General features: G+C 37.5%; 1 protein-coding gene across 1 annotated transcript in view; it reads left to right on the plus strand.

Moving 5' to 3' along the window:
- LOC105004230 (triadin-like) overlaps window positions 1-12670 on the plus strand; it is a 39566-nt gene that overhangs the window by 19300 nt on the left and 7596 nt on the right. Inside the window, exon 3 of the mRNA XM_010861776.1 lies at window positions 28-66. Coding sequence (XP_010860078.1) covers window positions 28-66 — 39 coding nt within the window. The remainder of the gene's footprint in view (window positions 1-27; window positions 67-12670) is intronic.

The raw sequence follows: 12670 nt of genomic DNA on the forward strand, positions 1-12670 counted from the left end.
TTTTCCAATTTGTTTGTTTTACCCCAGAACCTGAAATTAAAAAAGATGAAAAGATGCCGAAAGCAGGTAAGGAAACCTTGCGAGATTTACCTTTTAATTTATATTCTGTTTATCATGAACAAGGCTGGTGTTATGACCAGGTTGTCCAAGGCTGAAAACATTGAAAAATACTTGTGTATTTCATATATTTTCATTGTAATAAGTAATAAACAGATGTATGCTAAAATTAATATGGATTCTGTTTTCTGGTAGCAGATTTTAGTTGTTTGTCCAAGTATTGGACCTGTTAACATATGCTGTTCCTTATTTATCTAGTGGGCAACTGAATACTGTTTTCAAAGTGCTAATGGGACAATCTGAATTTCAGAGGATGTAGCCAGATTGTGACAAATGCCTAAATCTTATAATTGGTTGAACCTTATGGAATCGCCTACACTTGAACATCTTTTACCTAAAAAACAGTAGTTTCATATGGTTTAACATAAAAGTTCAATCATTTTCTCCCTTACTATTTGAATATCCACATATTTTAGGAGAGGTAATCCATTGTATTACTGATCTTTAATTTGAAAATAGGAGTACTTTTAAAAGAGACTTCCTGAAAATTTTTATGAGAAAAGGAGACAAGAGATTAGCTTGTCATTTTTAAGACAGGTGTTAAAAGTTAGAAGAAGGAACATTATAGAATAAAGGACAGGAAGAAAACACTAAAATTCCTGATGAAAACTTCTTTTAATTACAATCTTTCTAGGGCTAACTCTATTCCAAATATTTTATATACTATATGAAGATAAAGATATAAACTATCTATATGAAGATGTTTATGAAGATATTTACACACCTGTATCTACATATGCAATAAGGTTATATCTATATCTCTCCTTAGAGTGAAAGTGATACAGTGTACATGCAGACATTCAGATCAGTTCAGTTCAGTTCAGTCACTAAGTCGTGTCCAGCTCTTTGTGACCCCATGAATTGCAGCATGCCATTCATGCTTCCCTGCCCATCACCAACTCCTGAAGCTTGCTCAAACTCATGTCCATCAAGTCGCTGATGCCATCAAACCATCTCATCCTCTGTTGTCCCCTTCTCCTCCTGCAGTCAATCTTTCCCAACATCAGGGTCTTTTCCAATGAGTCAGTTCTTCGCATCAGGTGGCCAAAGTATTGGAGCTTCAGCTTCAGTATCAGTCCTTCCAATGAATATTCAGGAGTGATTTCCTTTAGGATTGACTGGTTTGATTTTTCAGTCCAAGGGACTCTCAAGAGTCTTCTCCAACACCACAGTTCAAAAGCATCAATTCTTTGGCACTCAGCTTTCTTTATGGTCCAACTCTCACATACATGACTCCATACATGACTACTGGAAAAACCATAGCTTTAACTAGATGGACCTTTGTTGGCAAAGTAATGTCTCTGCTTTTTAATATGCTGTCTAGGTTGGTCATAGTTTTCTTCCAAGGAGCATGCATCTTTTAACTACACGGCTGCAGTCACCATCTGCAGTGATTTTGGAGCCCAAGAAAATAAACTCTGTCACTGTTTCCACTGTTTCCCCATCTATTTGCCATGAAGTGATGGGACCAGATGCCATGATCTTAATTTCTTGAATGTTGAGTTTTAAGCCAGGTTTTTCACTCCCCTCTTTCACTTTCATCAAGAGGCTGTTCACTTTCTCCCAAAGGGTGGTAGTCATCTGCATATCTGAGGATACTGACATTTCTCCCTGCAGTCCTGATTCCAACTTGTGCTTCATCCAGTCCAGAAATTCATATAATTGGTTTTAAAATATTTGCATATACTTGAGCACATTTTAACATACATTTAAGTAATTCTTGCTTCACCATTCCATGTATAGGTTAAATATTAACCTGAATTATTTTCCTTTGTATCAAAAGTGTTGCCAACATATCAAAAGGAATTGCTTAAGTGTTTTTGTATTTTTAATGAATGAACATAATCATTTGAGTGACTTTATAAAATCTGAAGGGCTTCCCAGGTGGCACCAGTAGTAAAGAATCCACCTGCCAAGAGACGCAAGAGACACGGTTTGATCCTTGCCTCAGGAAGATCTCCTGGAGAAGGAAATGGCAACCCACTCCAATATTCTTGCCTGGAAAATCCCATGGACAGAGGAGTCTGGTGGGCCATAGTCCATAGGGTCGCAGACTATATGAGTGACTAAGCCACAGCATAAAATCTGAAAGTATGCATTCTCTGGATGATAAATGAAAAATGAGCAATTTTAAACAGTGAAAAAGTGCATGATAAGGACAAAATGATACATTGAATCTTAATATCAAAAATTATAATTGAGCTTTAGATATATCTAAAAAAAGGAAAAGCTATGTATAAAAATTGCTCTCCTGTTGTAAGCAGGCTTACTGGTGTCAGCGAAAAATTGCTGGTCAGTTAAAAGTTGCATCATGTCACCCATTCCTATAAACAACACTGTATTTTATGGCTTATTTTACTTTTGATATATAATGGAAAAAGTAATATATGTACTGCTGCTGCTACTGCTAAGTCGCTTCAGTCATGTCCAACTCTGTGGGACCCCATAGATGGCAGCCCACCAGGCTCCTGCGTCCATGGGATTCTCCAGGCAAGAACACTGGAGTGGGTTGCCATTTCCTTCTCCAATGCATTAAAATGAAAAGTGAAAGTGAAGTCGCTCAGTCATGTCCAACTCTTAGCGACCCCATGGACTGCATCCTACCAGGGTCCTGCTTCCATGGGATTCTCCAGGCAAGAGTACTGGAGTGGGTTGCCATTGCCTTCTCCAATACATGCACTATAAATTCCCTATTATTCAGTCAGTCAGTCAGTCACTCAGTTGTGTCCGACTCTTTACAACCCCATGGACTGCAGCACGCCAGGCTTCCCTGTCCATCACCAACTCCTGGACTTGCTCAAACTCATGTCCATCGAGTCAGTGATGCCATCCAACCATCTCATCCTCTGTCATCCCCTTCTCCTGCTTTCAATCTTTCCCAACATTAGTGTCTTTTCCAAGAAGTCAGTTCTTTGCATCAGGTACTTTACATTAAATATTTTTGTCTATTTTTATGTTATATTTATTTTCATCTTCCTAAAAGGAAAGAGAAATCAGAGCTAATGACATATTTTATTATAAAACATGATCAATTCACAATTTGTTAACAATATATATTATGCTAATATCACTGCCATATGTTAAGAACTGTGCTTGGTGAAACAAAGTTTACAAACAAGTGATGTTTTCCATCCCAAGAGAGTCTAACCAAAGACATAGACATGAACTATTGAAAGATGGCTCTCAGATAATTAGTTAAATTAGTGAAGAGTCTCTAGGAGTTTAGAGAGAGGGGGCATTCCTATAGTCTGTGCTATATGATGATGGATTAAGCTGGGATTTTAGGAGTATGCAAGAGCATCTGAGACAGGAAGGTGACTATAAAGCATGGTGGAAGCCAACTTTATAGAAGAAAAATATGAATTTTACTCTCTTGCCGTTTGCTAAGGATGTGACTTAAATTACTTCATGTTTCTGAGTTTCAATATTTTATCTATTTAAGAAAGGTCATTACACCCACCTGGTAGAGTTGTTAATAAGAAATTGAGTTGACGTTTTCTATTTGTTTCAGATTCAATAAATGGGAGCTATATTCAGGAGTTAGTCAGAGGCAGGGATAAGCGTGACTTGAGAAGAGACAGTGAGGAGAGGACCAAGAACCAAAGTAGATTCCAGGGGCCACAGAGGAAGAGAGGATGCCAAGACTGCAGCAGTGATGTGTAGACACATGAGCATGGTTCTGGAAATCTAGAAAACTGGACTTAGGAAACCAGGGTGAAAAGTCTGGATGATTAGAAGGTGAATGAGAAGAGAGTCACATCCTAAGTCTTAGAATGCCATGCAGGGTGAAATTCTACATGAAGAATTTTGAATCATAAATTCAACTCAAGAGCTTTGATAGTAATCTAGTATTGTAAAGGCAAGTGAAATTGATAGGGAGAGAGAGGCAGCAATAAGGAAGTAAATTGTTTACTTTAAATATTTTTTTATGGCCATGACTAATATTCTGTGTGAAATTATTAGGAATTAAGTTTTTAAAAATCACAGGACCTAGCAACTCATTGAAAAATACTAATAACATCTTGTTATACACCCTTTCAATTATTTGAGTATATATAATCACAACCACACTCTATAGTGTAATTAATATCACTACTTTTGTAAGTGTCAACCTATTTCACAGGAAGAGGCTAGAAATTGATGACATTAGCTATATATGAAAGTGAAAAGTGAAAGTGAAGTTGCTCAGTCGTGTCCGACTCTGCGACCCCATGGACTGCAGCCCACCAGGCTCCTCCGTCCATGGGATTCTCCAGGCAAGAATACTGGAGTGGGTTGCCATTTCCTTCTCCAGGGGATCTTCCCGCCCCAGGGATCAAACCCAGGTCTCCTGCATTGCAGGCAGATGTTTTAACCTCTGAGCCACCAGGGAAGCCTATATATATATATGTAAAACTCCTAGGTCTCAACCTTGAAAGGATGGAGAAGGTGATCAAAGGTAGAAGTTGCAGAGGAAATGCAGGTTGCGGGGAGAGAGATGTACTAGCAACACTGGGCAACAGGGAACTTTCACTTTGATTCCTCACACTATGTATCTGTAAGTTTAGAGGTTTGGAGTTAGAAGCCAAAGCTGAGAAGGATTTCTTCAAGAAACCAGAACTTGGAGAGAAAAGAGAAGAGAATGAAGGGCAGCTTCTTGGAAAAGAAAAAGAACAGGTCAAAAAGGAGAGTGTGTTACCTGGAAGATAGGGATACAGTGTATCAGCATCCTAAAGGCCAGACACTTTCAAGAAAAAGGATCAATAGAAAAATCAATAGTCTTAATGTCACAGGAAAGTCAAGGGGCATGATACCTGAGAAAAGCCCTTATATTTAACAAAAATCTGTCATTTTATGACCACTTGAAGGCATTTTTATTTTTGTATCGATGTATAATTGCTTTATAATGTTGTGTTAGTTTCTGCTGTACAATGAAATGAATCAGCTATGCTTCCCTGGTGGCTCAGTCAGTAAAAAAATCTGTCTGCAATGCAGGAGACCCAGGTTCAATCTCTGGTTCAGGAAGATTCCCTGGAGAAGGAAATGGCAACCCACTCCAGTATTCTTGCCTGGGAAATCTCATGAACTCCTGGCAGGCTACAGTCCACGGAGTCCCAAGAGTCAGACATAACTTAGTGACTCAACCTACACCATGCATACACACCCCTCCCTCGTGGACCTCCCTTCCACCCTGCCCCCACCCCACCCATCTGGATCATCACTAGAGAGCATTTTTAGTAAAGGGGTGGAAGTAGCAAGCAGTTTAGAGGAATTAATAAGAGAATTTATCAGTAATAAGTGGAAGTAGAACACCCCAACTACTTTTTTTCAGGAGTTTGCTGTTCAAAGGAGGCAAAATACTATATTCCAGCAGGTGGAATCAATGAGCTGTGTTTGTCATTTTCGTATCTGTGATAGGGTGGAGCATTCTAGGGAAAGGAGGAGCATGAAATCCAGAGGGAGATATTAATTCCAAGTGAGCTGTCCCAGATCAAGGGCTGGGATACACAATATAGGTGGAGGGCATTAACTTAATGGTGAGGAAGAAAATATAGCCCCCCTCCCACCTTTGAGAAAACATTGAAAGGATAGATTAAATTCAAGCTGAGGGTCCGTGAGGATGCTTCTGCTGAGTACTCTTTTGTCCTAAAATCTCTTCTGAAAGGTGACCACTAATGTGTTCATTGCCAAACACAGGGCATAGTTTCCTTTCTTCATATTGTACTAACCTTTGGATAATATCTGACCATGTTCATCATCTCTTATTCCTCAAAAGAAAACAAAAATCCTTTTATTTGGCAGAAACTACAACATTTAACCAACGGAGTTAAAAATAAAACAGCAACAAAAGATGACAACATTTTTTTAAAACTGAGTCAACATTGTAGCAATTATTTATTTTTGACATGGCATATGGGGCTTCCCTCATGACTCAGATAGTAAGGAATCTGCCTGCAATGCAGGAGACCTGGGTTTCATCCTTGGGTCAGGAAGATCCCATATTATTAGGCACTAAATTCTTTGGTTTTACCCACCCCCCCAGTGAAAATGATAGCAAATAGGACATGCATTTTATTAGGTAAGTGAAGAATAGCTAAATATTATTTTCGGAAGCAATAGGCATTAATTTTAAGTAGCAATGTAATTAAAAACAGAAATATTTGCATAAGTAATTTTTTATCAGGAAAATTAACATTCATAAACAAAATCTTCAAAGTTCTGTTACTGCATTTCTCACTGCCAAAACTGGAGGCAAGGTAAACAGGTAAGATGCTTTTGATATGGAGCTGAAGTGAGAGCAGAATATTAAAACTTACTTTCTCCCGCCTTTTCTCTATCTGTAAACACACACCACACAGTTCTCCAGCCTTGGTCTTGTTGTACATGTTTTTCTCTAGCATATCATGTGATAGCCATGTTTGTTGAATGGATTTCTTCAAACTTTGTGTTTCAGCTCCTATATTATCTTTGCTGTGAGCTATGCAGTCTTCTCCTCAGGGGAGACAGAAAGTCACTCAAAAGCCACCACAGCTACAACAGGTCACCAAAATTATCCTCATGAAAAGGGAGGCATTAGTCAATCCTACCATCTCATCCTCTGTTGCCCCCTTCTCCTGCCCTCAGTCTTTCCTAGCATCAGGGTCTTTTACCATGAGTTGGCTCTTTATATCAGGTGGCCAAAGTATTGGAGTTTCAGCTTCAACATCAGTCCTTCCAGTGAATATTCAGGACTGATTTCCTTTAGGATTAACTGGTTTGATCTCCTTGCAGTCCAAGGGACTCTCAAGAGTCTTCTCCAGCACCACAGTTCGAAAGCATCAATTCTTCAGTGCTCAACCTTTTTTATGGTCCAACTCTCACATCCGTATGTGACTTCCAGAAAAAAAAAAAAAAAGTTGCTTATTAAATAGAGTTCTCATCAGCAATATATTCTATGCAAATCTAACAGACTTATTGTTAAATCACGTGATATAATGTATGTGAAAGTGCCTTCAACAGCTATGAAAGCAAAAAAAAAAAAACATGATTATTATCTATACCCTTGATATTTAAAGGGTGGTTCACAAAATAACATCAGCATCACCTGGTTGCTGAAATGTAGAATCTTAGGTCCCATCAATAACTGCTGGATAAGAATTTGGATTCTTAGCAAGTCCCTGAAGTTATTAGTATGCACATTAAAATTTGACAAAGACTGTTATAGGATTCATAGGCATCTATGATTGCCCTTATCTCCAAGAAGTATATCAGTCTTCTCTCCATAAACTTAGCTTATGCAAAGTGCATATGTGTTTTTGAATGGTTTCTTTCTAACTAGCAACAAGGGCGTCACACTTTCTGAGCACTGGTTGGCTTAGGTCATCCAGAAAGTGACTAAATAGTCAATCATTCCTTTCTCCCAACAACACACAGGCAAATGGGCACTGCTTGTACATGCGCATTCATTTGAGCTTAAAATAAATAAATAAACTTAATAATAAATAAATAATAATAATAATAAATAAATAAACTTAAATTTTGCTTGAAGGACATGAATGGCAAGGGTAAACAGTCTTCTTATTTTACCAGCTGGATAAGATATTGATACAGTGGATGAATGACTCAGTCAAAGAAAACAGGATGTCCTTGTATCTATCAGTTATCAAAGTATCTCTGGCCTATATCTTTTACAGAACTTAGTTCCAGTTGGTTACTGTATTAATTTATGTCTATCATAATGTAATATAAATATATTTCAGTATCTTTTTAAATTTACCATAGTGCAGTAGATCAAAGCTAATACAATTTTTTTTAAGTAGTGACAACATTGATTTTTAAAAAGAAGAAAAACTGAATGAGAAAGACTAGAAATAATGTTACAGTTAGAACAATGAAGATATGCTAACACAAATAATAAATTTATATCCAGGCATTGCTATCTCAAAATTTCCTTTTATTTTTTCCCACATCAAGGAGACAAAAAATTCTACTGTAAATTCTTGGGGGAGGAGGCAATAATATTCTTTCAGGTTAAAAAAAAAAAGTATTAAAATTACGCGGACATGGAAACTTAACTAATCACTGATAAGTGGCATTAGTGATAAATACTTCTTAAATATCCCTACAGATAACCATGCAAATGCAGTAGGTCAACCATTGTTCCTACTGTAAACTAATATTTATTGAGTTGTCAGTAGGTATGTGTCATTATAATATTCTGAAAGGGATTATTACCACAAAGAAATCAAGAAAATTGAAATAATTTTTACCATGTAAGTTCAAGGACATTTATTGAATGCCAGCTAATCCAAATCCTAGAAAATGGAAAAATAACCAATATTGGTGGAACACTTAATTAAAAGATCAAGGGGATTTAATCATATACATGCATAATATAATCAATTCTATAAAATTTTGTGACTTAGGTTTCATTATTTTGCTGAAGTTACAGGCAATGTACCAGAATAAAAATGAAGTGAACTCCCAGGTTACAAAATTCACAGGTGGGATGACCTAGCTTCTTTCAACATATTAATGATGACCACACTCATATACTCAACTTGATTTCTATGGCAGTGAGCAAATTACTTACAATTTCACAAGTTGTCCTATTTGACTTCAAAGTAACATAAAATATAGTTTACCTTCCTTTTGCCAACACATCACAGATAAATTAGGTTGGCCAAATCTGAACAAACTTTTCGGTCAATTCAACATAATATTTTTCTGCCTAATTTCAAGCCTCAAATACAGTATTATCATTCTATTCTCAGTAAAATATAAATAGAGATGATGGGGGTAGTGGTGGAAAAAAAAGTTAAGAGTGGTGGTACACCTATTGTTAGATAAATGTGGATAATACTAACTGATAACAAATTGGGGTAGTAGACTCTATGTTCCTTAGGGCAGGACTTTGTTGGTTTATTTCATTCGTACATGTGTTCTAGCACATAGTAAGAAATACAGTAAATGTTTTTGAATAAACAAATGTAGTAAGAGTTTAGTTGTTCAGTCAAATGGACCTGGAAGCCTGTCTCCTAATTTGTTAAAATGAGAAAGTGAGTTCATGAGGGTTACTCTAAATGTTACAGTATTTTATTGAAAATGCTTAGCCTGGGTCTGGGGACCTATAAACATTTAGTGTGTTAGCTATAAATTATGCTAATAAATACATGAGACAATTTTCCAGAATTAAAATTTGATAGTCTTTTAAAAATCTGAGATTTTTTAAGTGATTGGCTTTCAGATAAGCAATTTTTATTTTGTGGAAAAACGATATAACCATTTTCCTGTTTGACCTTTGGATGTTGACCACTTCTGTATTAAAATCTTCTCTTTTTGATTTATAATAATGACTTGAGTACTGTAGTCTTAAGTTTTTTTTGGTGAAATGTATCTTCTAGAGACTGGGAGATGAAATATGTCTTAGCCAATTCAATCAATCAAGCACAGTCCCATTAGTCACTTCTGAATCAATCTGTGACAGGTACGATTTTTCTCAGCTGGTTGAAAGATTCATGCTTCATGAATCCTAGGAAAGGCCTTTCTATCAAGACAAAAAGGAATAATGATGGCTTCATTTAAAATTACTAAACTCTACTTATGTATTAGTGTAAACAAAGCACCACTAATTAGATATTTCATCTTCTTTAGAGATATTGCTTCAAGGTACATATTTTAAACTCCTTAAAAAGACATAATTTTTAGTTTTTATGTTTTCTTCAGAAAGATTTTCTTCCTTCTGTAATTTATGGTAATAAAGAAGTGCTCTTTTTGCCCTTTATGTAAAATTTTCACTGAAAATTGTCCTTCCCAATTTCAACCCACTCCAAAAACTAATTGGGGAAGGTGTTAGTAATGAGATTTGAATTGAGAGCTTTAAGGGTGGCAAAAGCAATTCACTAATGAAGACTCTATTAGTTGCCCCAGAGGAAATTGATGATCTGTTTTTCTAAATTAAAAAAAAAAAAAAACTCAAGAGCTTTTTAAACACTTGCCTGTTAAGAAGTCAACTCTATTAGAAAGATTTCTAACTCCAGGCTAATTTGTGAGTTACTCTGATAGAATATTATAAAATTTACAAAAAATTCAGTTTTCCCCCATGTTAATATATTGCTTAGTTTATATCTTCTTTGCTATTCAAAAGTATACTAGTTTTATTAATTAATTGAGCCTATCCTCAATCTCTTTTTGATCCAAAACATCTTAAGAAAGGAAAATGAGACTATTTATGTGGGTATAGTTAAAATGAAATAATATTAACTATTGTCTCTTCTATTCTCACATCCTGGTTTCAGAATATAATATTCTAGAGCTCTGGAACTAAAATTGATACGACAAATAACTAACATGGCAAAAATAATGGTTCCTTGGAGGCCATGCCTGCCAACTTTAAACAGGCCTATCCAAATTCAAACATTTTAATGTGTTCTCCTCACAAACGCTCCACCCCTAAACTGTGCCCTAATCAATGCCCTGATCTTTAAACTAAGGATGGAATCTCACTGAGCTTACATCATAATGGAGGCTCATTTCTTACTGTCTTACTTTTTCACCTAAGACCCATTTAAAGTATCAGGATGTAATGAAAGGGTGTTTAGGGTAATATAGTTTCAGTTCAGTTCAGTTCAGTTCAGTCTCTCAGTCATGTCCGACTCTTTGCAACCCCCATGGACTGCAGCATGCCAGGTCTCCCTGCCCATCACCAACTCCCAGCTACTGCTGCTGCTACTAAGTCACTTCAGTCATGTCCGACTCTGTGCGATCCCATAGACGGCAGCCCACCAGGCTCCCCCGTCCCTGGGATTCTCCAGGCAAGAACACTGGAGTGGGTTGCCATTTCCTTCTCCAATGCATGAAAGTGAAAAGTGAAAGTGAAGTCGCTCAAGTCATGTCCCACCCTCAGCGACCCCATGGACTGCAGCCTACCAGGCTTTTCCATCCATGGGATTTTCCAGGCAGGAGTACTGAAGTGGGGTGCCATTGCTTTCTCCGACCAACTCCCAGAACTTACTTCAACTTATGTCTATCGAATCGGTGGTACCATCCAACCATCTTATCCTCTGTTGTCCCCTTCTCCTCCCTCCTTCAATCCCTCCCAGCATCAGGGTCTTTTCAAATGAGTCAGTTCTTCGCATCAGGTGGCCAAAGTATTGTAGTTTCAGCTTCAGCATCAGTCCTTCCAATGAATATTCAAGACTGATTTCCTTTAGGATGGCTGGTTGGATCTCCTTGCAGTCCAAGGGACTTTCAAGAGTCTTCTCCAACACCACAGTTCAAAAGCATCAATTCTTCGAAACTCAGCTTTCTTTATGGTCCAACTCTCACATCCGTACATGACTACTGGAAAAACCATAGCTTTGACTAGATGGACCCTTGTTGGCAAAGTAATATAGTTCAGTAAAAAATAATTAAAACATGCTTGTGCCAGGTGGTGCTAATAAATCTAAAATGCTCTTCAGTGCATTCTATATTCCAGGCCCAAACTATACAACAGTCACACCTAAACAGAGTAAATTTTTTCCTTTTTTTAGATGAAATAATCACATTAATAAGAAATCCCTTGCACAGACTTTCACATGTTTTTTCATGTATCCTAAAGCAAGATGATCACAATACAATTTGAAAAATATCCTATGTGGAGAAAAAAATGGAAGATTTCTGCTTTGATAATATGTTTTATTGCAGGGTCACAGAGTTAAAGAACTCCATTTTTTGTAAACCCTTTCCAAATATTTTAGTAGCATCTTCAATGGGTCATCAGTGGGAACGTGTTTAGTGTGTGTATTACTCAAGAGAGCAACCCTCCACTGATACAGAATTTAATAATCCCTTGTTCATTAAACACAATTATTGTGAACTATATGAGATAATAAACAAGTGTAAAGGACACTAAAGTGAGAGTTTCAGTCCTTGCCTAGTGAATCTCATAGTTTATTTGGAAAAGACAAATGAGTAAATAATTACTAAGCATTACAAATAATAAGACTTGGTAGGGAAGATCCCCTAAAGGAGAGCATGGCAACACACTCCAGTATTCTTGCCTGGAGAATCCTAGGGACAGAGGAGCCTGGAAGGCTACAGTCCATAGGGTCCCAGAGTAGGACATGAATGAAGTGACTAACACACAGCACGCACAAGTATTGCAAATAATCACAATGCAAGGAGTGATGGTTTACACTGGATACGTAGAGTACAGATTCAGTTCAGTTCAGTTCAGTTTAGTCACTCAGTAGTGTCCAACTCTTTGCGACCCCATAAATTGCAGCACGCCAGGCCTCCCTGTCCATCACCAACTCCCGGAGTTCACTCAAACTCACGTCCATCGAGTCGGTCGTGCCATCCAGCCGTCTCATCCTCTGTCGTCCCATTCTCCTCCTGTCCCCAATCCCTCCCAGCATCAGAGTCTTTTCCAATGAGTCAACTCTTCGCATGAGGTGGCCAAAGTACTGGAGTTTCAGCTTTAGCATCATTCCTTCCAAAGAACACCCAGGACCAATCTCCTTTAGAATGGACTGGTTGGATCTCCTTGCAGTCCAAGGGACTCTCAAGAGTCTTCTCCAACACCACAGTTCAAAAGCATCAATTCTTTGGT

This window comes from Bison bison, unplaced genomic scaffold (assembly GCF_000754665.1).
Source record: "Bison bison bison isolate TAMUID 2011002044 unplaced genomic scaffold, Bison_UMD1.0 scf7180017864473, whole genome shotgun sequence".
Lineage (NCBI taxonomy): Eukaryota > Metazoa > Chordata > Mammalia > Artiodactyla > Bovidae > Bison > Bison bison.